The sequence below is a fragment of the Centroberyx affinis genome, unplaced genomic scaffold, assembly GCF_046629955.1.
Source record: "Centroberyx affinis isolate AG114_WGS23_722 - 3 ecotype Tasmania unplaced genomic scaffold, CSIRO-AGI_Caff_v1 ptg002428l_1, whole genome shotgun sequence".
In the NCBI taxonomy this organism is placed as follows: domain Eukaryota; kingdom Metazoa; phylum Chordata; class Actinopteri; order Beryciformes; family Berycidae; genus Centroberyx; species Centroberyx affinis.
In genome coordinates, this window is record NW_027280673.1 from 104 (window position 1) to 26,181 (window position 26,078).

Genomic DNA, 26,078 nt, shown 5'->3' on the forward strand with positions numbered 1-26,078 from the left:
CATTTTAATATATTACAATAATATGAAGACAGTTCATTCAGTTTATTTTCTCTAAGCTATTTTCCATCAAATTAGTACTATATGTATCTTCAGACAAAACATTTCCAATTTTGTGAAAGATTTCAGAATTTGTACATAATGCAATATAGGCAGACGTTTGAATTAAGACATTTACCTTCATTTTTTTAGATTGTTGAATTGGGCCTGTGTACATGTTGGAAAATAAGAGTACATGGCTTCTACAAGGCAGTCGGCCTTAGAATACATCAGGAGGGCCAGAGACCACCTGGTGGGAGGATTAAGGAGTCTCTCAGTTATTGTGGAGAACCTTCATCAGCGAAGAGTTCTCAATGAGGAAGAAGTCAGTAAAATACAGACAGAGCCTGATGACTTTGACAAAACCAGGAAGATACTGGACTGGGTCATGAACAAAGGGGAAGAAGCCTGCTATGAGTTCCTAAAGATTATTGACATGACGAGGAAGAGGACCTTAGAGAGGCCACCCCCTCTACCCGAAAAGACAGATTTAGCCTCTACTCAGAGCAGCGAGTTTGACCTGCACATCTGGATCAGCTGCTTTTCTTTCAGGGAGGACACTGAAATGGATATAACCTACTTAAGAGGTATATTTTAAAGATTGGTGATTGGTAATGTGTAATATTTTCATTATTGAAAACTGATGTGATGATTACATATTATGCATTTTGAATATTGATTTATCAGTGTGAAATATTAATCCATGATTAATTTAGAAATGCTGTGCAAGGGCACATTAGTCAATTCACAGTTTATTTACTTATTATTACTTTCCTTTTAGGCCCAAAACCGTGCCACAAATACCAGGCAAAGTTGAAGTCAAAAGCGCAAAAGATGTCAGATGGCTTATGGATGCAAAGCAAAGCAGTCCTATCAAACAAAAACAATACGAACCCTAATCTGTCTTACACTTCACTTGTATTAGACACACAAGGAAATATTTCCCCATCTGACATAAAACACGCCAAGAGCAAAAAAAGCAAGAAAATTCGTCCTAAAAAGCTAAGGACATATATCCCTGTGGACAAACAAGGACTTTCCCCCAGTGAGCTGCTGAAAACAGATGAGAAAAACATCCTCCTGGTTGGTAAGCCTGGAATTGGGAAGACAGCAGTCGCCCATCAAATGTTGAAACTGTGGTCTGAAAGAGATAACAAGGAACTGGATTACATGTTTTATTTTGACATGAGAGAAACATCCCACATCACAAGTACCATGAGTTTGGAGGATCTTCTTTTCAGTGTGTTCAGTGAACCAGATGAAGGCAAAGATGAGGTCTTACAGGATATAAAGAAGAACTCTGAAAATGTCGTAATCATCTTTGATGGGGTCACAGATCTCCCATCTTCACCAGTGGTGCAGAGACTTGTAGAGAAGGACCTACTACCTGATGCGAAGATTGTGATAACGTGCAGACCAGAGGTTGAGTTAGAAGACTTCCTGATAGACTGGGTTTCTCTCAGAGTGGAGGTAAAAGGCTTCAGTGAACAGTCCATCAGAGCATACTTATTTAAAATGCTCAGCACTGAGCACTCGAGCAATGTTTTGAGCAACTTGGAGTTGTTCACTCTTTGCCATGTCCCGATGTATGCACTGATGGTGGTTGCCTGCTTTTCTTTTAATACCTCTAAAGATTCTCAACAACCATGCACGGTAACTGAAATATATATGAACGTCCTACGTTTTTGCGTTCAAATAAACAGTGGACAAAGAAAAAACGATCTAGATAACTACATTAGCAACAAATGTGAGGCAATACTGTCTTTGGCTAAGGTTGCTTTTGTTGCAACTGAAGGAAAAACTGTGAACTTGGCAGCACCACATTGTAAAGACAGCTGTGTTCATTCTGCCTTTCTGAAGACACTTCAAGACCATGTTGGCCCTACTAAGTGGAAAACCTCATCTGCATTTCTCCACTACACAATACAGGAGTTCTTTGCAGGACTGTGGCTCTTGAAGAATCCAGACAAAATCAGAGATGTTGTACACGATTGCCTGACTGAACGGATGAAGCACATGAAACATTTGGTCCCTTTCATGTGTGGATTGTTGAATGACACAAATCTAGATATGTTGACATGTCTGATTCCAGCTGAGCAGGTCGAGGATATATCAAAGTGGTTCTTCAAAGAAGTGGTAACCACATTTGTCCCCCTACTCAACCAAGATCACAGTGATACTGAGGGCAGTGGGCTTGATATCAATATACTGTTCTTATGCCAATGCCTGTATGAATCTCAGTCTACTGAAGCCTGCCTCTACCTTCTGGACAAACTGGACTATTGTCTTGATTTGAGTGAAGAGAGTCTTGACCCTCACCATTGCTCCGCTGTGTCCTATGTAATCAGTCAGTCTAAGGAGAGAAAAATAAGGCTGAACCTTGAGGACATAAAGATATCAGAACAAGGACTGAGACTAATATTCGGCTGCCTCAAGAATGTCCAATGGTATGGGTGAGCATGTATTTTGAGTTTCACAGTATTGCTTAGGCTACAACATTACAACTAGATTACTCTGGTACCACTCATACATTGCTTTGATTACCTATTTAAATTGCTTCATGTTTTGAAGAATATAATATACTAAATTTCTACACTGTATGAGAGAATTAATAATCTCAACATCTAACCTCTCATGTCTACTAATTAACCCAAGAGGTGTTGAAGATGACAAAATAATATGTGGTACTAGTACTTGTGATGAAGGAATAGCTGACTATGACTGATTCTCTTCTATCTGACTTTTTGCTGGGTTGGAAGGCTAGCTCACTGCAGGTGATCGGCTAGAATTGTCCAGATGCCGTCTCACTTTTAAAACTTTATTTGTCCACCACCCCAACCACACGTTGTTCATACATCACAATTTTCTTGGTGTATCAGTGGCTCTGTAGATAGAAGGTGGTGAATACACAGAGCAAATAAATACCTTGAATAAACAAATAACTTAAAGTGACAATGTACAACACAAGTGAATAACTTGATTGTAAATAAACTTGCATAGTCCAAAGAAATGCAATATAATCAAATAAGCCAACAGAGAGAGAGCAGGGTCATTCAGTGCTGATAGGCAATTCTGATGCTGAAATGATCTCCCAACAGACTAATCTAGATTAGTAACTTGCCTGATATCAGACAGAATTGTCAACTCGTTACACAGTGGGCGGATTCAAAGGTCTGGACCCAGGCAAGATTAGTAACAGCAGATCAGTATACATTGATGATGTACTCCTGCCCTCTAGTGTACAATAAAAATGTGTGTAGGACCCTCCTCAGATGACAAGGTCTGTGAATTAACCCTGGCACGGGCCAGATTGACAGGACTTGCAAGGTTTATGAAACATACTTCTGTTATACACAATAAAAGCCACTACAAATGAACTATTGCTGTGTTCGTGCACACACAAGAGTAATATTATCAGAAACAAATTCCAGTAACACAAAGGTATACGAATGCTACTAACAATTGCTGTGATATAGGGTGAATTGAAATTCTACACTAGCAAGAAACACAAGAAATAAACTAACATTAACTTTGATTAAGTAAATTATTCCCCACACCTACAATTCGGTGTATTCACAGTAAATACATTTGTTGGATGAGTGTCTTTCTGTAATCTCCAACTTCTAGTGTGATGGAGGAAGATTGGGCAAATCCGTAAACTGGGCTCTGATTGGCCCAAAATTTGGGTAGCGAGAGAGAGAGTGAGAGAGAAAATGAGAGAGAGTGCAGGGGGAATGGAGGGGAAAAGGGGAAGAGTCACCTCAAGAGGGGGCCTTTTTCACATTCACATACTTTAGCATGAATCAAAATTGGCAGACTTGATGATACTGTGTGGTTGATTACCTGAATAATGAGGCGGACGGTCTCTCCAACAAATCCTCTGATGATAGGTGCGACCCCTTGCAACGGCAACTGTGGACAGTTTTGCTTCTCAGTGAGGGGGAGATGGACTACAGCAGTTTACTTGGTCTTGATGAAAATGAAGGAAATGAGTTGCACCTTCCAGTCCTTGGTAAAAGACAACTGTTTGAAAGAGCAGTAAAGGTCATGCAGAAGAGTACTAAGAGGGTAAACCTCTGCCTCCACTGGGAGAGGAGAACTCCTGTCTGCCAAGCTCTGAGCGAGTCCCTCTTCGAGTCTTTGCCTTATATCAACACACTCAGGTATGAGTTTTTGGATGTTTCTGTGTAATATTAATTCCACATAAATTAATCCAATGTACAATGGATTAACAATGTAAATTCAAATTTAATTAGTTCCCCTTTGCTGTATGAATTGATGCTTTGTCACACTTTAAGAAGTGGTACTGCTGAGCCGAGTGTTTGTGCCAGGATTGAAGGCGGGATGCATAATGCTGATCACAGGGTTACCTTTATTGTTTGTGTACAACCATATGTGCATGAATATTGGTTGCAATTTCATTTTAATTCATGTACTAGAAAGTATTTGAAATTTGTCTGATGACTTATTTGTTTGTATATGATTTTTCATTTTCAGGAATACCCGCGCAGCTGCAGGTTCACAGGATCAGGAACAATACCCTGGGACACTGGAGAGGGAAGAAAAGAAGCTACTACTAGATTTATGCCTGAAAGCTGCACTTGACAAAAGAGAAAGCTTTCACAATGTGGTGAATACACTCTTCTCATTGTTCTCTGTTAACACTGAGAGATACAACATCTTTCTTGATTTATACCAACATGTCAAGAGTCAAGGACATACAAGTGTCATTCCAATACTGAGGTCACTTTACCAGTCAGCTCCTCCAGTCTGGTCCATCGACCTCTCAGAGAGAAAGGCCTCCCTCCTCCTGGAAGTGCTGAAACTCCAATTAGAAAAGAAATCAGTCGAACTGAGAGGCTGGTCAGATGAAGAGAGTGAAGTGTGGAGTTTCCTACAGTGTCTGCCCTACATCTCAAATCTCAGGTGATCTGATTAATATAAAAACATAGAACATGGCTGCACATGTAAAATAATCCACTATTCCTCCTCAAAACAATATTTGACCTCCTTTTAACCATAAGGTCAGTTAAGAATGACTTCTTATTGCCAGTCAGGGCCTGCAGTAAGATTAAATTCTAACTTATTGAGACAAAATCCACCTTATGAGAAAGAAGTAAACATATAGTATTTTAGCTGCTTTTTAACATAACATACAGCTTAAAGTGTGATGTCAAATCTACATTAAGTAATATTTAATGCTGGACTACTTGTTGAAGTCTGCCTTTCAGTTCTGATTCTAGATACAGTCAAAGTGTATTTTAATATTAGCATGTTTTATCGGCACTGTACATTGTGATGTAATTTGACTTGTACAAACTCAGTCATGTTTTCTATATCAGTTTTTGGTTATCTGGGCTCTCCTAATATGTTTTGTACCCTCTGCAGTTTTACTATTCCTCAGAATCAAACAGGATCGCTTGTAGAGGGAAGAAAGAAGGAAACATTTCTAATGAATCTGTGTCTGCAAGCAACGCTCCATGAGAGGATAACCATCCAAAGTGCAATAGAAGAGGTGTTTACACTGTCTAAATGTTGGCATCGGAAATGGGATTTGCTTCTAGATCTGTTCTCTCATATGAAGGACTATGAGACTCAAACAGGCAGGAGTGTCCTTCCAGCATTACAGTCAGTTTACCAGCCAGCTCCTCCAGTCTGGTCCATAGACCTCTCAGAGAGAAAGGCCTCCCTCCTCCTGGAAGTGCTGAAACTCCAATCAGAGAGGAAACCAGTGGAGCTGAGAGGCTGGTCAGATGAAGAGAGTGAAGTGAGGAGTTTCCTACAGTGTCTGCCTTACATCTCACATCTCAGGTAAATGGGTTGTAATTCGTTAGAAAAACTATCTCACTACACAGTATGAGGATATTTAGCCATAATTAATGCATTCTATTTGTACTTCATGCAGATGAATTATTCCTTTCCCTTTACTGATTTCTCCACATAATTTAAGAGATACGGCTTCTCAGGATCTACCCTCTGCTGGTTTGAGTCCTACCTCTCAGGGAGATCCTTCAGAGTGTCTTGGAGAGGGGAAGTGTCTAAATCCCACTACTTGTCCACAGGGGTACCTCAAGGGTCAGTGCTTGGACCCCTTCTCTTTTCATTATACACCACCTCATTGGGTGCAGTGATCCGCTCACATGGCTTCTCTTATCATTCATATGCTGACGATACCCAGCTCCTCCTGTCGTTCCCGCCAGACGACCCCACAGTCTCGGCGCGGACATCGGCATGCCTCGCCGACATCTCGGCTTGGATGAAGGAACGCCACCTTCAGCTTAACTTGTCAAAGACTGAGCTCCTTGTCATCCCAGCCAGTCCCTCTATACAACAACAAATCAGCATCCAGCTCGAATCAACTGAGCTCATACCCACAAAGTCTGCCAGGAACTTGGGTGTCATGATTGATGACCAGCTAACCTTCAAGGAGCATGTGACTTCTGTTACTCGGTCATGCCGATTTGCTCTATACAATATCAGGAAGATCAGACCCTACCTGTCTGAGCATGCAGCACAACTCCTGGTACAGGCTCTTGTAATATCACGCCTTGACTACTGCAACTCCTTACTGGCAGGGCTCCCGGCCTGTACTTTCAAACCTCTGCAGATGATCCAGAACGCGGCGGCGCGTCTGGTCTTCAACCAGCCCAAAAGAGCACATGTCACTCCGCTATTCATATCCCTCCACTGGCTCCCAGTTGCTGCCCGCATCAAGTTCAAGTCCTTGATGCTCGCCTACAAAACAATAACCAAAACGGCTCCGACCTACCTGAACTCCCTCATTCAGGTCTACGCTCCCTCCCGCTCACTACGCTCTGCCATGGAGCGGCGCCTGGTGCTGCCACCTCAGCAAGGCCCTAAGTCTCTAGCCAGACTCTTCTCTTCTGTGGTTCCCCGGTGGTGGAACGAGTTGCCAAACTCCATTCGATCCGCAGAATCCCTCTCTATCCTTAAGAAAAGGCTAAAGACCCAGCTCTTTAGCGAATACCTCCTTTCATAAATAAAAAAATTAAAAAAAAATAAAAATTTTGATGCACTCTACGCATTACCTCATAGCACTACCTTGTAGCACTCCCTCGTAGCACCTATGTCCTGTTGGACCAGAACTTAGCTTGTTGCACTGTCTCGTAGCACCTTTGTCCTGTTGGACCAGAACTTAGTTCTATAGCACTTACTCTCGTTGTTCTCTCCTATCTAGAAACTTGCTTGTGTTGTATGCAAATCTCATGTGTAAGTCGCTTTGGATAAAAGCGTCTGCCAAATGTGAAATTGTAATTGTAATTGTAATTGTATACAATGTTAATATTTATTATTTGGACCTCTTTATGATGCTGACATCAGATCATCACATGATTTTTAATTCTTATTATTCCAGTTTCTATGATGAGCTGTCAAAACGCTCAGAACAAACCAAGTTCTTGGGGAATCTCTTCTGTCGAGCAGCAGAGAGGGAACAACAGACAGCAGAGAAGATACTGGAGCTGTTATCATCAGTGTGCAGTTACAACACATTCCCTCTCAATGACATATGGGGTGAGGACTATCAGGGTGATTTCCTACTGGACCTGTACTCCCATGTGAAGGACTATGAGACTCAAACAGGCAGGAGTGTCCTTCCAGCATTACAGTCAGTTTACCAGTCAGCTCCTGCAGTCTGGTCCATCAACCTCTCAGAGAGAAAGGCCTCCCTCCTCCTGGAAGTGATGAAACTCCAATCAGAGAAGAAACCAGTCAAGCTAAGAGGCTGTTCAGATGAAGAGAGTGAAGTGTGGAGTTTCCTACAGTGTTTGCCTTACATTTCACAGCTCAGGTAAATGGATTGTAATTTATTCAGATAATTTCAGTCTACATATAGAAACTATCTCACTAGACAGTATGAGGATATTTATTTATGATTGATGCATTGTATTTGTACGTAATGCAGATTAATTATTTATTACTTTCTCTTTACTGATTTCTCCCTGCTGTTTAATAGATACAGTGTCTGTCCATATTGTTTTGTTCTGTATATGATGCAGAAATCAAATCATGGCATAATCATTCATTTTCATTGTTCCAGTTTCGCATCTCAGTGGTCAAAACCCTCAGAACAAACCAAGTTCTTGGGAAATCTCTTCTGTGGAGCAGCAGAGAGGGAACAACAGACAGGAGAGAAGATACTGGAGCTGTTATCATCAGTGTGCAGTTACAACACATTCCCTCTCTATGACAAAGGGAATGGTATTAATAAGAACTATCAGTGTGATGTCCTACTGGACCTGTACTCCCATGTGAAGGACTATGAAACTCAAACAGGCAGGAGTGTCCTTCCAGCATTACAGTCAGTTTACCAGTCAGCTCCTGCAGTCTGGTCCATCAACCTCTCAGAGAGAAAGGCCTCCTTCCTCCTGGAAGTGCTGAAACTCCTATCAGAGAAGAAACCAGTGGAGCTGAGAGGCTGTTCAGATGAAGAGAGTGAAGTATGGAGTTTCCTACAGTGTCTGCCTTATATCTCACATCTCAGGTAAATGGGTTGTAATTCGTTAGAAAAACTATCTCACTACACAGTATGAGAATATTTAGTCATAATATTTGGACCTCTTTATGATGCTGACATCAGATCATCACATGAGTTTTAATTCTTATTATTCCAGTTTCTATGATGAGTCGTCAAAACGCTCAGAACAAACCAAGTTCTTGGGGAATCTCTTCTGTCGAGCAGCAGAGAGGGAACAACAGACACGAGAGAAGATACTGGAGCTGTTATCATCAGTGTGCAGTTACAACACATTCCCTCTCTATGACAAAGGTTATGGTATTAATAAGAACTATCAGTGTGATGTCCTACTGGACCTGTTCTCCCATGTGAAGGACTATGAGACTCAAACAGGCAGGAGTGTCCTTCCAGCATTACAGTCAGTTTACCAGTCAGCTCCTCCAGTCTGGTCCATCAACCTCTCAGAGAGAAAGGCCTCCCTCCTCCTGGAAGTGCTGAAACTCCAATCAGAGAAGAAACCAGTGGAGCTGAGAGGCTGTTCAGATGAAGAGAGTGAAGTGTGGAGTTTCCTACAGTGTCTGCCTTACATCTCACAGCTCAGGTAAATGGATTGTAATTCATTCAGATTATTTCAGTCTACATATAAAAACTATCTCACTGGACAGTATGAGGATAATTATTCATGATTGATGCATTGTATTTGTACGTAATGCAGATTAATTATTTATCACTTTCTCTTTACTGATTTCTCCCTGCTGTTTAATAGATACAGTGTTTGTCCATATTGTTTTGTTCTCTACATGATGCAGGAATCAAATCATGGCATAATTATTCATTCTCATTGTTCCAGTTTCGCGCCTCTGTGGTCAAAACCCTCAGAACAAACCAAGTTCTTGGGGAATCTCTTCTGTCGAGCAGCAGAGAGGGAACAACAGACAGGAGAGAAGATACTGGAGCTGTTATCATCAGTGTGCAGTTACAACACATTCCCTCTCTATGACACAATGGATGTTGATGATTATGAGTATCCGTGTGATTTCCTACTGGACCTGTGCTCCCATGTGAAGGACTATGAGACTCAAACAGGCAGGAGTGTCCTTCCAGCATTACAGTCAGTTTACCAGTCAGCTCTTGCAGTCTGGTCCATCAACCTCTCAGAGAGAAAGGCCTCCCTCCTCCTGGAAGTGATGAAACTCCAATCAGAGAAGAAACCAGTGGAGCTGAGAGGCTGTTCAGATGAAGAGAGTGAAGTGTGGAGTTTCCTACAGTGTCTGCCTTACATCTCACAGCTCAGGTAAATGGATTGTAATTTATTCAGATAATTTCAGTCTACATATAAAAACTATCTCACTAGATAGTATGATTTTGAGGATTTTTTGGCCTGAGTTAAAGCACTGTATTTTTGTTTTTAATGCAGATGAATTATTGTTATCCTTCTCATTACTGAATTTATCCGCTAATTTAAGAGCGATGGCATGTGTCCATATTGCTTGGTTTAATTTATTAGGCAGAGATCAGATCATCACATCATTTTTGTTTGTCATTGTTCCAGTTTCATGCCTCAGGGATCAAAACACTCAGAACAAACCAAGTTCTTGGGGAATCTCTTCTGTCGAGCAGCAGAGAGGGAACAAGAGACAGGAGAGAAGATACTGGAGCTGTTATCATCAGTGTGCAGTTACAACACATTCCCTCTCTATGACAAAGGGAATGGTATTAATAAGGTTTATCAGTATGATTTCCTACTGGACCTGTGCTCCCATGTGAAGGACTATGAGACTCAAACAGGCAGGAGTGTCCTTCCAGCATTACAGTCAGTTTACCAGTCAGCTCCTGCAGTCTGGTCCATCAACCTCTCAGAGAGAAAGGCCTCCCTCCTCCTGGAAGTGCTGAAACTCCAATCAGAGAAGAAACCAGTGGAGCTGAGAGGCTGGTCAGACGAAGAGAGTGAAGTGAGGAGTTTCCTACAGTGTCTGCCTTACATCTCACAGCTCAGGTGATGGGATTAATATAAAAATTATAACATGGCTGCACATGTAAAGTTATCCGCTGTTCCTACTCATAACAATATTTAACCTTCATTTAACCATGAGGTCAATTAATAATGAATTTTTATCCCCAGTCAGGGCTTCCAGAAAAAAACATTCCAACTTTCTGAGAAAGGTTTTCCAACTTAGGAGAATTTAGTAAACATACAGTATTTTACCTGCCTTTTAACATATCAGCATGCAGAGTAAAACATGGTGACAAATCTACATAAAGCAATATTTAATGCTGACGTAGTCATTCAAGAGTCTGCCTTTCAGTTCAGATTTAACAAGATACAAAGTGGATTTTAATATTAGCATATTTTATCTGTGCATTGTGATTTAATTTGACTAGTACAAAATCTGTGATGTGATGTTTTCTGTATCAGTTTTTGCTTATCAGGGCTCTCCTAATATGTTTTGAACCCTGTGCAGATTTACTGTTCCTCGGAATCAAACAGGATCGCTTGTAGAGGGAAGAAAGAAGGAAACATTTCTAATGAATCTGTGTCTGCAAGCAGCGCTCCATGAGAGGATAACCATCCAAAGTGCAATAGAAGAGGTGTTTACACTGTCTAAATGTTGGCATCGGAAATGGGATTTGCTTCTAGACCTGTTCTCTCATATGAAGGACTATGAGACTCAAACAGGCAGGAGTGTCCTTCCAGCATTACAGTCAGTTTACCAGTCAGCTCCTCCAGTCTGGTCCATAGACCTCTCAGAGAGAAAGGCCTCCCTCCTCCTGGAAGTGCTGAAACTCCAATCAGAGAAGAAACCAGTGGAGCTGAGAGGCTGGTCAGATGAAGAGAGTGAAGTGAGGAGTTTCCTACAGTGTCTGCCTTACATCTCACAGCTCAGGTAAATGGGTTGTGATTCCCATAATTTCAGTCACACATTAAAACTATCTCACTAGACAGTATGAATTTGAAGATTTTTTGGCCTGATTAAAGCACTATATTTTTGTATTTCATGCAAATACAGTTGAGTATTGTTATCCTCATCACCAGCTTAATCCAGGCATTAAAGAGATACAGTATCTATCGTTATTACATGGTTTCCTTTAGTTTGCTGAGATCAGATCATCACATCATTTTTCACTGTTATTGTTCCAGTTTTCCTTCTCTGTGGTCAAAGCCCGCAGAACAAACCAAGTTCTTGGGGAATCTCTTCTGTCGAGCAGCAGAGAGGGAACAACAGACAGGAGAGGAGATACTGGAGCTGTTATCATCAGTGTGCAGTTACAACACATTCCCTCTCAATGACACAATGGATGTTGATGATGATGATGATGTTGTTGATGATGAGGACTATCAGTGTGATTTCCTACTGGACCTGTTTTCCCATGTGAAGGACTATGAGACTCAAACAGGCAGGAGTATCCTTCCAGCATTACAGTCAGTTTACCAGTCAGCTCCTGCAGTCTGGTCCATCAACCTCTCAGAGAGAAAGGCCTCCCTCCTCCTGGAAGTGATGAAACTCCAATCAGAGAAGAAACCAGTGGAGCCGAGAGGCTGGTCAGATGAAGAGAGTGAAGTGTGGAGTTTCTTACAGTGTCTGCCTTACATCTCACAGCTCAGGTAATGTGATTAATATAAAAACATAGAACATGGCTGCACATGTAAAATAATCCACTCTTCCTCCTGAAAACAATATTTAGCCTTCTTTTAACCATAAGGTCAGTTAAGAATGACTTCTTATTCCCAGTCAGGGCCTCCAGGAAAATTTTATTCTAACTTAATGAGACAAAATAAGTTTCCCACCTTTTGAGAAAGAAGTAAACATATAGTATTTTAGCTGCCTTTTAACATAACATACAGCTTAAAGTGTGATGTCAAATCTACATGAAGCAATATTTAACGCTGGACTTGTTCAAGTCTGCCTTTCAGCTCAATTCAAGATACAGCCAAACTGGATTTTAATATTAGCATGTTTTATCGGCACTGTACATTGTGATGTAATTTGACTTGTACAAACTCAGTCATGTTTTCTATATCAGTTTTTGGTTATCTGGGCTCTCCTAATATGTTTTGTACCCTCTGCAGATTTACTGTTCCTCGGGATCAAACAGGATCGCTTGTAGAGGGGAGAAAGAAGGAAACATTTCTAATGAATCTGTGTCTGCAAGCAACGCTCCATGAGAGGATAACCATCCAAAGTGCAATAGAAGAGGTGTTTACACTGTCTAAATGTTGGCATCAGAAATGGGATTTGCTTCTAGACCTGTTCTCTCATATGAAGGACTATGAGACTCAAACAGGCAGGAGTGTCCTTCCAGCATTACAGTCAGTTTACCAGTCAGCTCCTCCAGTCTGGTCCATAGACCTCTCAGAGAGAAAGGCCTCCCTCCTCCTGGAAGTGCTGAAACTCCAATCAGAGAAGAAACCAGTGGAGCTGAGAGGCTGGTCAGATGAAGAGAGTGAAGTGTGGAGTTTCCTACCCTGTCTGCCCTACATCTCACAGCTCAGGTAAATGGGTTGTAATTCATTCACATTATTTCATTTTACATGTAAAAACTATATCATTAGACAACGTGAATATTTAGTCACGATCAGAGGTGGTAGAAGTACACAAATTCCTTACTCAAGTAAAAGTGCAAATACTCATCTAAAAATATACTGTAGTAAAGATCCCTATTTTCTTTCATTTTTCCACTTCCTTTCCTCTCCTTTCCTCATCACTAATTGGCTCTTGTTTCACCCTTTGTCACCCCTCATTTACCTGATTGAGTTCACCTGATCACTCCTTATTTGAAGACTGCACTCCCTCTCACTCCCTCACTCACCTTCGCATGGGGTGGCAGTTCTGATTCAAAGCCCATGTGTGTTTTTTCTCCCCTTATGTTCATAAATGCAAATCCTTTGATTCTGAAGAAATTAAACCTTTGTTCAGAGGATTGAAGTTTCCTGGCTTTATTTCCATGCATTCTGATCTGATGCCCATGATGATAGTCAACTTTTCATTCTGAACCTCCTAATTTACATATACTCTGGTAGAAGTTGAAGTACCGTTTCAAATCCATTACACAAGTCAAAGTATAAAAGTACATGGTCTTAAATTTACTTAAAGTATTAAAGTAAAAGTCGTTCTCCAAATGTAATTTCTAATGTTCTAAACTGGTTTTCTGTTGAGTGTTCCTCTGAATCACAGATGAGAAAGAGCCTGCAGCTCAAATCACAAACGTTAATTCTAGCAGCTGAATTCACTAACGTTAATTCTCTCTCTTGTTGCTTCTCTCTCTCTGTCCCTTTCCTTCCCTTTTGGTGTCCCTTTGCCGAACAAGCAGCCAATCACATCTGGCTCTTGATCAGCTGCTTCTGGGATGGAATCTGTCTGATGTGGAAAATAAAAAAATTTTGAAAATCAGTTGATAATTTCCTGAGAGTTAATGCACTACACATGTACTTCATGCAGATCTATTATGTTTTACTTTCTCTTTACTAATTTCTCCCTAGCATTTAAGGGATACAGTGTCTGTCTTGATTGATTGGTTCTCTGCTGTATATGATGCAGAAAACAGATCATCACATGATTTTTAATTGTTGTTGTTCCAGTTTCCCCTGTCTGTGGTCAAAACGCTCAGAACAAACCAAGTTCTTAGGGAATCTCTTCTGTCGAGCAGCAGAGAGGGAACAACAGACAGGAGAGAAGATACTGGAGCTGTTATCATCAGTGTGCAGTTACAACAAAATTCCTCTCAGTGACATATGGGGTGAGGACTATCAGGGTGATTTCCTACTGGACCTGTACTCCCATGTGAAGGACTATGAGACTCAAACAGGCAGGAGTGTCCTTCCAGCATTACAGTCAGTTTACCAGTCAGCACCTGCAGTCTGGTCCATCAACCTCTCAGAGAGAAAGGCCTCCCTCCTCCTGGAAGTGCTGAAACTCCAATCAGAGAAGAAACCAGTGAAGCTAAGAGCCTGGTCAGATGAAGAGAGTGAAGTGTGGAGTTTCCTACAGTGTCTGCCTTACATCTCACAGCTCAGGTAAATGGGTTGTAATTCATTCAGATTATTTCAGTCTACATATAAAAACTATCTCACTAGACAGTATGAAGATATTTATTTATGATTGATGCATTGTATTTGTACGTAATGCAGATTAATTATTTATTACTTTCTCTTTACTGATTTCTCCCTGCTGTTTAATAGATACAGTGTCTGTCCATATTGTTTTGTTCTCTATATGATGCAGGAATCAAATCATGGCATAATCATTCATTCTCATTGTTCCAGTTTCGCATCTCAGTGGTCAAAACCCTCAGAACAAACCAAGTTCTTGGGGAATCTCTTCTGTCGAGCAGCAGAGAGGGAACAACAGACAGGAGAGAAGATACTGGAGCTGTTATCATCAGTGTGCAGTTACAAAACATTCTCTCTCTATGACAAAGGGAATGGTATTAATAAGGACTATCCGTGTGATGTCCTACTGGACCTGTACTCCCATGTGAAGGACTATGAGACTCAAACAGGCAGGAGTGTCCTTCCAGCATTACAGTCAGTTTACCAGTCAGCTCCTGCAGTCTGGTCCATAGACCTCTCAGAGAGAAAGGCCTCCCTCCTCCTGGAAGTGCTGAAACTCCAATCAGAGAAGAAACCAGTGGAGCTGAGAGGCTGGTCAGATGAAGAGAGTGAAGTGAGGAGTTTCCTACAGTGTCGGCCTTACATCTCACAGCTCAGGTGATGGGATTAATATAAAAATTATAACATGGCTGCACATGTAAAGTTATCCGCTGTTCCTACTCAAAACAATATTTAACCTTCATTTAACCATGAGGTCAATTAATAATGAATTTTTATCCCCAGTCAGGGCTTCCAGAAAAAAACATTCCAACTTTCTGAGAAAGGTTTTCCAACTTAGGAGAATTTAGTAAACATACAGTATTTTACCTGCCTTTTAACATATCAGCATGCAGAGTAAAACATGGTGACAAATCTACATAAAGCAATATTTAATGCTGACGTAGTCATTCAAGAGTCTGCCTTTCAGTTCAGATTTAACAAGATACAAAGTGGATTTTAATATTAGCATGTTTTATCTGTGCATTGTGATTTAATTTGACTAGTACAAAATCTGTGATGTGATGTTTTCTGTATCAGTTTTTGCTTATCAGGGCTCTCCTAATATGTTTTGAACCCTGTGCAGATTTACTGTTCCTCGGAATCAAACAGGATCGCTTGTAGAGGGAAGAAAGAAGGAAACATTTCTAATGAATCTGTGTCTGCAAGCAACGCTCCATGAGAGGATAACCATCCAAAGTGCAATAGAAGAGGTGTTTACACTGTCTAAATGTTGGCATCGGAAATGGGATTTGCTTCTAGACCTGTTCTCTCATATGAAGGACTATGAGACTCAAACAGGCAGGAGTGTCCTTCCAGCATTACAGTCAGTTTACCAGTCAGCTCCTGCAGTCTGGTCCATCAACCTCTCAAAGAGAAAGGCCTCCCTCCTCCTGGAAGTGCTGAAACTCCAATCAGAGAAGAAACCAGTGGAGCTGAGAGGCTGTTCAGATGAAGAGAGTGAAGTATGGAGTTTCCTACAGTGTCTGCCTTTCATTTCACAGCTCAGGTAAATGGGTTGTAATTCATTCAGATTATTTCAGTCTACCTATAAAAACTATCTCGCTAGACAGTATGAGGATATTTATGATTGATGCATTGTATTTGTATGTAATGCAGATGAATTATTTATTACTTTCTCTTTACTGATTTCTCCCTACCATTTAAGAGATACAGTGTCTGTCCATATTGTTTTGTTCTCTGTATGATGCAGAAATCAAATCATGGCATAATCATTCATTCTCATTGTTCCAGTTTCGCATCTCAGTGGTCAAAACACTCAGAACAAACCAAGTTCTTGGGGAATCTCTTCTGTGGAGCAGCAGAGAGGGAACAACAGACAGGAGAGAAGATACTGGAGCTGTTATCATCAGTGTGCAGTTACAACACATTCCCTCTCAATGACAAAGGTTATGGTATTAATAAGAACTATCAATGTGATGTCCTACTGGACCTGTACTCCCATGTGAAGGACTATGAAACTCAAACAGGCAGGAGTGTCCTTCCAGCATTACAGTCAGTTTACCAGTCAGCTCCTGCAGTCTGGTCCATCAACCTCTCAGAGAGAAAGGCCTCCCTCCTCCTGGAAGTGATGAAACTCCAATCAGAGAAGAAACCAGTGGAGCTGAGAGGCTGTTCAGATGAAGAGAGTGAAGTGTGGAGTTTCCTACAGTGTCTGCCTTACATTTCACAGCTCAGGTAAATGGGTTGTAATTCATTCACATAATTTCAGTTTACATATAGAAAATATATCTTTAGACAGAGTGTGAATATTTTGTCATGATTAATGCACTGTATTTGTACTTCATGCAGATCTATTATGTATTACTTTCTCTTTACTAATTCCTTTCTAGCATTTAAGAGATACAGTGTCTGTCTTGATTGATTGGTTCTCTGCTGTATATGATGCAGAAATCAGATCATCACATAATTTCTCATGGTTCCAGTTTCATGCCTTGCTGGTCGGAATACTCAAAACAAACCAAGTTCTTGGGGAATCTCTTCTGTCGAGCAGCAGAGAGGGAACAACAGACAGGAGAGAAGATACTGGAGCTGTTATCATCAGTGTGCAGTTACAACACATTCCGTCTCTATGACAAAGGTTATGGTATTAATAAGAACTATCAATGTGATTTCCTACTGGACCTGTGCTCTCATGTCAAGGACTATGAGACTCAAACAGGCAGGAGTGTCCTTCCAGCATTACAGTCAGTTTACCAGTCAGCTCCTGCAGTCTGGTCCATCAAGCTCTCAGAGAGAAAGGCCTCCCTCCTCCTGGAAGTGCTGAAACTCCAATCAGAGAAGAAAGCAGTGGAGCTGAGAGGCTGTTCAGATGAAGAGAGTGAAGTGAGGAGTTTCCTACAGTGTCTGCCTTACATTTCACAGCTCAGGTAAATGGGTTGTAATTCATTCACATAATTTCAGTTTACATATAGAAAATATATCTTTAGACAGAGTGTGAATATTTTGTCATGATTAATGCACTGTATTTGTACTTCATGCAGATCTATTATGTATTACTTTCTCTTTACTAATTCCTTTCTAGCATTTAAGAGATACAGTGTCTGTCTTGATTGATTGGTTCTCTGCTGTATATGATGCAGAAATCAGATCATCACATAATTTCTCATGGTTCCAGTTTCATGCCTTGCTGGTCGGAATACTCAAAACAAACCAAGTTCTTGGGGAATCTCTTCTGTCGAGCAGCAGAGAGGGAACAACAGACAGGAGAGAAGATACTGGAGCTGTTATCATCAGTGTGCAGTTACAACACATTCTCTCTCATTTGGGCTGATGATGATGATGATGATAATGAGTATAAGTGTGATTTCCTACTGGACCTCTGCTCCCATGTCAAGGACTATGAGACTCAAACAGGCAGGAGTGTCCTTCCAGCATTACAGCCACTTTACCAGTCAGCCCCTACAGTCTGGTCCATCAACCTCTCAGAGAGAAAGGCCTCCCTCCTCCTGGAAGTGCTGAAACTCCAATCAGAAAAGAAAGCAGTGGAGCTGAGAGACTGGTCAGATGAAGAGAGTGAAGTGAGGAGTTTCCTACAGTGTCTGCCTTATATCTCACATCTGAGGTAGGCTACATCAGATAAAAATATATTAAACAATACTCACTAAACAAGTAAATGTTGCTAACCTCACAGTTGAGGTTTGTCAAAAAATGCATCACATGAATACTAAATGCTTAAAAATAGATTAATAATATTCCTCTGCTCAGTAAATTTTCAACAACATAGTTATTTAATATAGATATTTCTTATGACATCATGATAGCTAATGATACAGTTAGTAATATACTTAATTCATCATACTTTATGCGGTTGCTCTTAATTTCACCTTTTGATTACCTGCCCTTTGATTAAACAGTATCCATATTGCCCAATAGATAATGTTAGACATCACACATACGGTGGTGTGAAAAACATCAACTATTGTCAACTATTCCTCTAACTATAACACTGCTGAATTGACATTTCATCCCATTATAATGTTTTAGCTGTGATCCAGGGTTCTTCCAGTATGTCTGTGCATCCATCTGTGTGAGATCCAGAGAGGAGACCCAGCAGTTGGCCTCTCTCCTCCAGCTCCTGGGTTTCACCCTGGTGTTAACGGGAGAGTTACCCAGGAAAACCTGCTGGTCTGTGGGGAGAGTTCTGGGACTCTGCGGCTCCAGTGTGGATCTCATCCTCACAGCCAGCAAGATCTCTCGCAAAGGAGCCTCACTGGTTTTGAGACATACATCACAAATACACAGTCTTAGGTATGCTGCATTTATGTCATTATTGAAAAAGGCTTGGTCTCTTACTGCTAATATCAGTGTTTACCTACTGTCAAAGTCATATTATGTGTTAAATCCATTAGGGGTGTATATCATTCCAGGATTGTGTTTATTTTTGTTTGATTTTCAGACTGTCTGAAGGCATGGCATTGCTACTGTTTAGATTGGTAAGAGAACAGAGAGTGGCCTGTCCAGTGGCCATTGAAGAGCTATCCCTTGTCCTAAAGACGACCCAGCTATCAGACAGAGTTTTGTCGAGGGTTGTCAGTAGTGTGGCGTCCCTGCTGAGATACTGGAGAGTCAGATGTTTGGACCTGACTGAGTTCTCCATCGATGCTAATTTTCTCATGACATTGATACTTCACCATGATCCTCTGACGATCAAGTAAATCTGTTTACTTTGCTGAACCATAAAAACATGCCAAATCATATATCATATAAATCCTTAATATTATTTTTCCTAAATATGTTCATTAATTTGTATTCATCCTCTGATCTGTGACTTCCTCAGACTGTGTGCACAGCGTTTTCAGCAGCTGCTTGTCCTCATACATGAGATCCAGGACAAGGATTTGACTCAGTCTTTCTTGAGGAAGGTTGGTGGAGACCTGACCTCCTGCTCTCTGGACTGGGACATAGTTCACTATCTGCTGCAGCAGTCATCAACTCAGACCATCACTATTGACTTGAGGAAGAACAGGATCTCAGAGAAGAGAATCACTGATCTTCTTCCCTTTCTGGACAGGATTCTATTTAAAAGGTGATAAAGATTTATTTACTCTTCATTCGATAGAGAAATACATTTGATCCTATTAAATAATTTGCATGTGTATTATGCTTATCTTTCATTAGTAATAGCGTAAACAATTCCATGACAAATCAAACAAACCCCTCTAATTGTAATGCAAATATCCAGCATGTTATGCTAAATATACTGTATGCTTTCAGGCCCAGTCCCAGCTTGGTGTTGTCTGCCATCAGAGAGAGCTATAAAACTCATGCCAGTCACTGTATACCCAGTTTACTGAGGTCATTAGATCATGCGATCAACCTGAACTGCAGACAGCTGGACACAGTGGACTGTGCTGCTCTGCTCTTCACCCTCCAACACAGCGATGGAGTCAAACTCAAACTGCTGTGGACCTCCATACCACCAGGGGAAATAGAACCCATCCTGTTCACACTGGAGAAAGTCTCTCATCTCAGGTCAGATGTTAGTACTCATGTAGCAATGCTGTAGGAATACCACTACTTCATAAATGTACAATGTTGAAAGGATCATTACTTAGCCAATACATAGGATATGATTTGACTACCTCTGGTGCTATTTTGGGAGAAACCCACTGTACCTTGGATGTGAGAGGGAAAAGGATGAGATGGGGTTTGTCATTGGGTTATCAGGTGTCACCTCCCATCACCGATTTTTTTTTACACCTGCAGAAGGCTCAACAGTGAGTTCTGGCATCCCAGAACCGCCCCCCTCCACAACCGCTGTCAATATTAAACCGAACTATAGTCACCTAACACTATACAGTACTTTTACCTAGTTCACAACATGACCCAATAGTTCCTAAACTTGCTATGGGTCTATGTAGACTAATGGAATGGCTGAACCTGCTGGCTTGAAACATAAATATATTACATTGAATGCATGGTGTCTCTTTGTCTTGTATAGTTGTGTACCTGCATACATTATTGATAGTTGATGACTGAAATGGAAACATTTATGATATTTCTGCATAATTTTTCATCCCAGTGTTGACAGGAAGCTGCTGCTGAGGTTCCTCCACTGCTGCGCTGCCTCTGAGGCCCAACAGGGGGCAGCAGCAGCAGCAGGTCTGCTCAGGTCTCTGCAGCAAAGGCTGGATCTGTCCTGCTCCTCCTGTGTGGAGCTGTCAGAGCAGGAGCAAGGAGAGGCTCTGTGTCTAACCGCTGGAGACTGCAGGGCCATCTCCACTGTCCTGAGACACAGCAGCCAGGACACACAGCTCAACCTGCGAGACTGTGAGGTGGAGGACAGTGGACTGGACCTGCTGTTCCCTGTCCTGGACAGAGTCCGCCTGGGGTGAGAGAGGAAAGACAACAGATAATCTGAGAAGAGTCTGGATTACAGTCATATTCATGGCTGATTCCTGTTTCTGCACTCTGTTCCCCCCTTCAGCAGTAGCAAAGCCCTCCTCCTCCAGCTGGTGTCCCTGGTCCCTGTGGGCAGTGAAAGGGACACAGTGAGGCGAGCAGAGTCCCTGTGTCGAGCTCTGGCTGGAGAGCTGGACCTCAGTGAGACCAGACTGGATCAGAGGGCCTGTGGAGCTTTGGCCCTGATACTGGAGCTTTCTGAAGGGCTGACAGAGCTGGATCTCAGTCACTGTCAACTCACTGACCAGCTGCTACAGACACTGATCCCACACTTGCACAAAGCACAAGTCCTAGAGTGAGTCCGCTAGAATGGAGTTGCATGTGTTTGTATGTGTGTGTGTGTGTGTGTGTGTGTGGAAATCTGATTATAATCTAAAAATGTCTTGCTTTGTCTTTTGTCTTTTATTGTTGTTGTAGTCTGAGTCACAATAAGATCACTGATGCTCTGACTGACAGTTTACTCCAGCTGGTCTCCATCAACACCTCTATCCACACTGTGCGGTGAGTGTAAATGCACTTGTGCATTATTAATATATTAAATACTATATTAAATCTTTTGTATTGCCAGACTTGCAGAGACATAATTCATGATCTTAGATTACTAAGCACAGTTACACACATTATTCTGGCTGATGAAGTGACATTTGCTGACTCTGCTCTGGCATCTTCTTAGACTCTTCAGCAACAGCATCAGGGACAGAAACCCCATTCTGAAAGACAAACGCTTTGAAATTTGGTGAACCAATCATCATCAGTCTGTGGTCCAAGCAAAGGAAGTGGAAAGTGAAATGTGCCAAAATGCTCTAATACGTCATAATTATGGAGCAATTGTAAAATAGAAATTTTATTCGAAACTTGTGACAGCTACATGGCTACGTAATGCAATACCCCCAAAGCATTACTATTGTGCAAACACAGTATGACTGTATTATTTTGTACTTTTTTCTCATTGAAATCTTGCAGTGTAATGGTGCTCTGAAAAACATTTATCTTGGGGCTCCCCGGTGGCTCACAGAGTAGAGGTCATTTACTGCATGTCCTCCCCTCTCTCTCTCCCATACCTTCCTGTCTCTCTCTCACTAACTCTCTGTCAAATGAAGCATAAAAATGCCTAAAAAATAATTTAAAAAAACCCAATTATCTTGCATAAGTATATCTGCATCTGCATCACCTGGGGCCTGAACTCTCAACCTTTGCCACCAATGGCAAGTTGTGATTGAGTTGAGCTACCTGAGAAGTGAGACAATTAGAGGTGGCTTGACACTATGACTTAGCCAACCACCAGGGTGCATGATAACAGCTGTCCATATGTAAAGCCAGATTTCAAACTAGTGTCAAAAATTCAGTTAATTCAAAATTCTGAGAATTTGCGTACTTCACCTAGACAACATAGAGATGTCTGTAATTAATTTTTTTTACAAAGATTGATTGCTCCATAAGTGAAAAACTGATGTTTAAAGATGCTCTATTTCTGGGCGCCCCGGTGGCTCACCGGGTGGAGTGTGTGCCATGTGGGGCTCAGTCCTTCCCGCAGCGACCCAGGTTTGAATCCGGGCTGCGGTCATTTGCTGCCTGTCCTCCCCTCTCTTTCCCCTGTGCCTTCCTGTCTCTCTCTCACACTATCACTGTCAAATGAAGCATGAAATGCCTGAAATAAATATAAAAAAAGATGCTCTATTTCCATTGACTGCAATAGTTTACATGAGGATAGAAGTCAAAAATTCAGTTTTTGAGATACAATTATGAAATATACCACACTTCATCTACCATAAGAGCAAAAATTCGTCATTTATTTTCATGAACATTGGAGATTTATTTAGCGAGAATTTGCAGTAGCTGTTTACAGTGCCATTTACAGTAAAACATTTTGATGCACTGTGGGCTCAATTTTTGATATTTCAAAAATCTGGCTGGATCAGTTGTCGTGGACAGTCTGAAGATGCAGTGTCGCAAGTTTGGTGTGAGCAAAAAATGTGGGAGGACATAGGTTTAATTAGTTTTACAGTTTTTGAGAAAAACTGTGTTGGATCCATAATTTGCACTAGGTTGAAGTTTATGAAAGTTTCTTCACATTTGGGCCTACATTGAGGTTGAAGTTGCAAAGCTGTAGCATGTAAGACTGATTTGTAATGAATTTTCAAAGTTTTGAACTTTAGACCATCAGGACTATTGGCCCACAATGCCAGTTGATTGGACTGGACCTATGTGCAAAGTTTTGTTTATTTTCATGCATGGGAAGGCAGATTTCCTTGGAGGAAGTTTGAATGAAGTTTGTAGTACAAAGTATGAGTAGTTAGAGTACAAACAGGGCATGGTTTGAACAGTCCTTCCATAGACTTACATTGTAAAAACAGGTATAAAAAGTTAAATAGTTCAAAAAGTATACAAGATATAAAAAAAGTTGAATACATGTAATAATGTCCTAAAAAAGATGAACAGTTTTAAGTTTGAATGAAGTTTCGAGCTGAAAGTATGCAGAGCTGCCCAGCCCCTAATAACATAATGTTCATAGTACACAGGATACATAGGACAGTTTGCTGACTGAAGTCCCATTTTGAGTTCATTATTTGGACACTAGGTGGCAGTGTCGTGAGTCACTTTTGTTACTGTGCCGAGGCTCTTGGACTTTATTGTTTTAGCACAACCTGGAGCACGGTGCTGGGATGCATTGTGTAAAATAAATCGGTAAATATTGTAACATCTTGTTAAGATATGCATGTATAAAGTTAAATAACTATATTTGTTACCGTATTTTAACTGGATGATGTCGGATGTGTTGGATAATGTTGGAGCAGCCGAACACTGTTCCCATTGCATGGCGAGGTGCGGTCAGTCACCCATGCTGTTGTACTTGGTTATTGCTGAAATGAAGCAGCTGCTTATTGCATTGTAATTTTATTTTACTTAGACATCAGTGTTTGCGATGTAAGTGTTCTCTAAATCAAATGGTATGTTCCAGAGTAATTAACCTACTGTGGGTTTATATGCATATTTATTTTGTTTCATTTTATTTTATTTGAGTAGCATAAGCCAACTGCCATATGTTTTTGGTAGTAACTTTTTGTATTTTTTTTTACCTGCAATTTTGAAACAGTAATCCTGGAAGCTGTATTGTTATAGTTACATTTTTGATGAAACATCTATTAAATCTGGTACATGTTGCACCTCTATAGCAACATTTCAAAAATAAAAGAAGCCCAAAGTAATTGTGTCCTGTGTGGTACTCAATTCCACAGGCTGCACAAAAGTGTCATATCCTTGTGTAATTTACCTTTGTGCATTCACAGGTGATGCCTGCATTAGTATTGTACAGCATGTTGTTAAATAGAAAACACAAGACTAGTTTTACACTTGTAGACTTTATTTTCTATCAGCCATAGACACACTGCAGCCATTTTGTTTTTGTCTTTTTTAATTTTGATAAAGTAATACATGCCCTTATAGATATTTATATATGTATACTATATGTATATAACTGTCATCACCACAGAAACGGGATGCTGATTCTTCAAATTAAAAGCCTACCTGTCACAGTGAACTTCCACTAGTTTTGCATTTTTCATTTTTTCTAAATGGCAATCAAAGTAAACAGTGATAGTGAAATAAATACATTACATGTCGTAGATACATACAGTAGCTATACTTAGAGCTGTGAATGACAGTAATATATGCTCTCAACCTGCCTCATCACACTTGTGTCTGGTGTTTCACCGTCTTGTACCTGTCGTCTGTTCGGCCAAAACGAGGCTGTCCCGTTTGCAAACATACTGTATCTCATATCCTGTGCCCAAAAAGCATGGAGGTGTTCCCTCCTGACATTCAGGAGTGCAATGTGATTGTGTGAAATAAATATTTCCTTTCTCTGCTGACAGAAACTGGCACACACTCTCCTATTACACCTACAGACTCTCACTCACTCAAACACACACACCACGCAACCACCAACACCTGGTCCCAAACAATCTGGGCCAAAAGTTAAACTAACAAACTCTTATATTAAAGTAAGCAGAAACACCTGAAAACCATCTTACAACCTTCATATCAGACAAGTGTCTCAAAAATAACTCATGATCTCACCTTATCGACTTGCAACTTATTCACCATTGGGAATTGTTTTGAAGGAATTCCTAATAAAAGAAACTTCACATCTCCATACAAATAAAGAATACATGAAATTAGTTTCCTATCTTATCTGTTACACTAAACTCAACCAAAAAAGAACCCCAAAATAAGACATCTTCAAACAATAAAAGTAAAAATATGCATAAAACACCCTGTTCAAAGCAGCTGTCGATGCAGTATTTAACTCAGTCACAACACATGCATGCACAAACTCAAACACACACTCACACACATACCAGCCATACAAAATTCAAGATGAATGGTCATCTGAGGGAAAAAAAATCAGACAGGATGGGATAGAATGAAAGGGTGTGACAGCGAAAGACAGACATCCACAGGAGGGAAAGAGAGAGGCAGAGGGGGATCACTACAAGAACTACAAAGCAGTCATAGCTATGATCATAGTGACAGATGTTGATTAGTCATGCCTGCTCTACTTCACATGAGTGATTAATAATGCCTAGGCTACAGATGTCAGTAATTTCTAGAAATGCACAGATTATATATACTTTCCAAAGACAGATTACACATAGCCTACACAAAACACGGCAGCAGCAGTTATTATGAATTCAGTGTCGATACAGTCAGGTTTTCTTTTTGTGACATCTTGACTACCTGAATCAAAACAGCGGAGAGGCTAGTACAGTGAGCGAATGTTTTCATGAAGGAATTTCTAAGAACTGTGGTTGTGAGAGGCAGTGCAGTGTGACGTATTGTCCTTGAGTCCAAGCACCTACTCAGAGAGTAGTACAAATATTTTGCTCAGTGTTCTTCAATAGGAGGTTTGTGAGTTAGTTGATGTATTATTTTACTGTTTTGCTTTGTTTTTTTCTTTGTTCTACCACAGCATCAAGACAAAAATATATCCAAGACAAATAATTCTGACATGGAAAGTAAAACCTCACAGGAAAACAAAAGAAGGCTTTCTTTGGT

General features: G+C 40.8%; 2 protein-coding genes across 3 annotated transcripts; both read left to right on the plus strand.

The window, feature by feature from the left end:
• Positions 1 to 232: 232 nt before the first annotated feature.
• Positions 233 to 4,966, plus strand: LOC139656256 (nucleotide-binding oligomerization domain-containing protein 1-like). Its single transcript, XM_071533771.1, has 4 exons — positions 233 to 623; positions 818 to 2,483; positions 3,927 to 4,199; positions 4,534 to 4,966. Exons 1-4 carry the CDS (start codon positions 233 to 235, stop codon positions 4,964 to 4,966), a joined length of 2,763 nt encoding a protein of 920 aa, XP_071389872.1.
• A 10,725-nt stretch (positions 4,967 to 15,691) lies between these two features.
• On the plus strand, positions 15,692 to 24,750 carry LOC139656266 (uncharacterized). Of its 2 annotated transcripts, XM_071533782.1 has the most exons (12): positions 15,692 to 16,107; positions 16,353 to 16,796; positions 17,045 to 17,488; positions 17,737 to 18,183; positions 18,606 to 18,869; positions 19,018 to 19,272; positions 19,399 to 19,647; positions 19,836 to 20,093; positions 20,644 to 20,952; positions 21,049 to 21,318; positions 21,441 to 21,524; positions 21,697 to 24,750. In XM_071533782.1, the coding sequence occupies exons 1-12, from the start codon at positions 15,749 to 15,751 to the stop codon at positions 21,761 to 21,763; spliced, it is 3,450 nt and encodes a 1,149-aa protein (XP_071389883.1). In that variant the 5' UTR covers positions 15,692 to 15,748; the 3' UTR covers positions 21,764 to 24,750. The 2 variants fall into 2 exon arrangements, with proteins under 2 accessions (XP_071389883.1, XP_071389884.1); XM_071533783.1 differs by lacking the exon at positions 19,836 to 20,093.
• Positions 24,751 to 26,078: the final 1,328 nt, after the last annotated feature.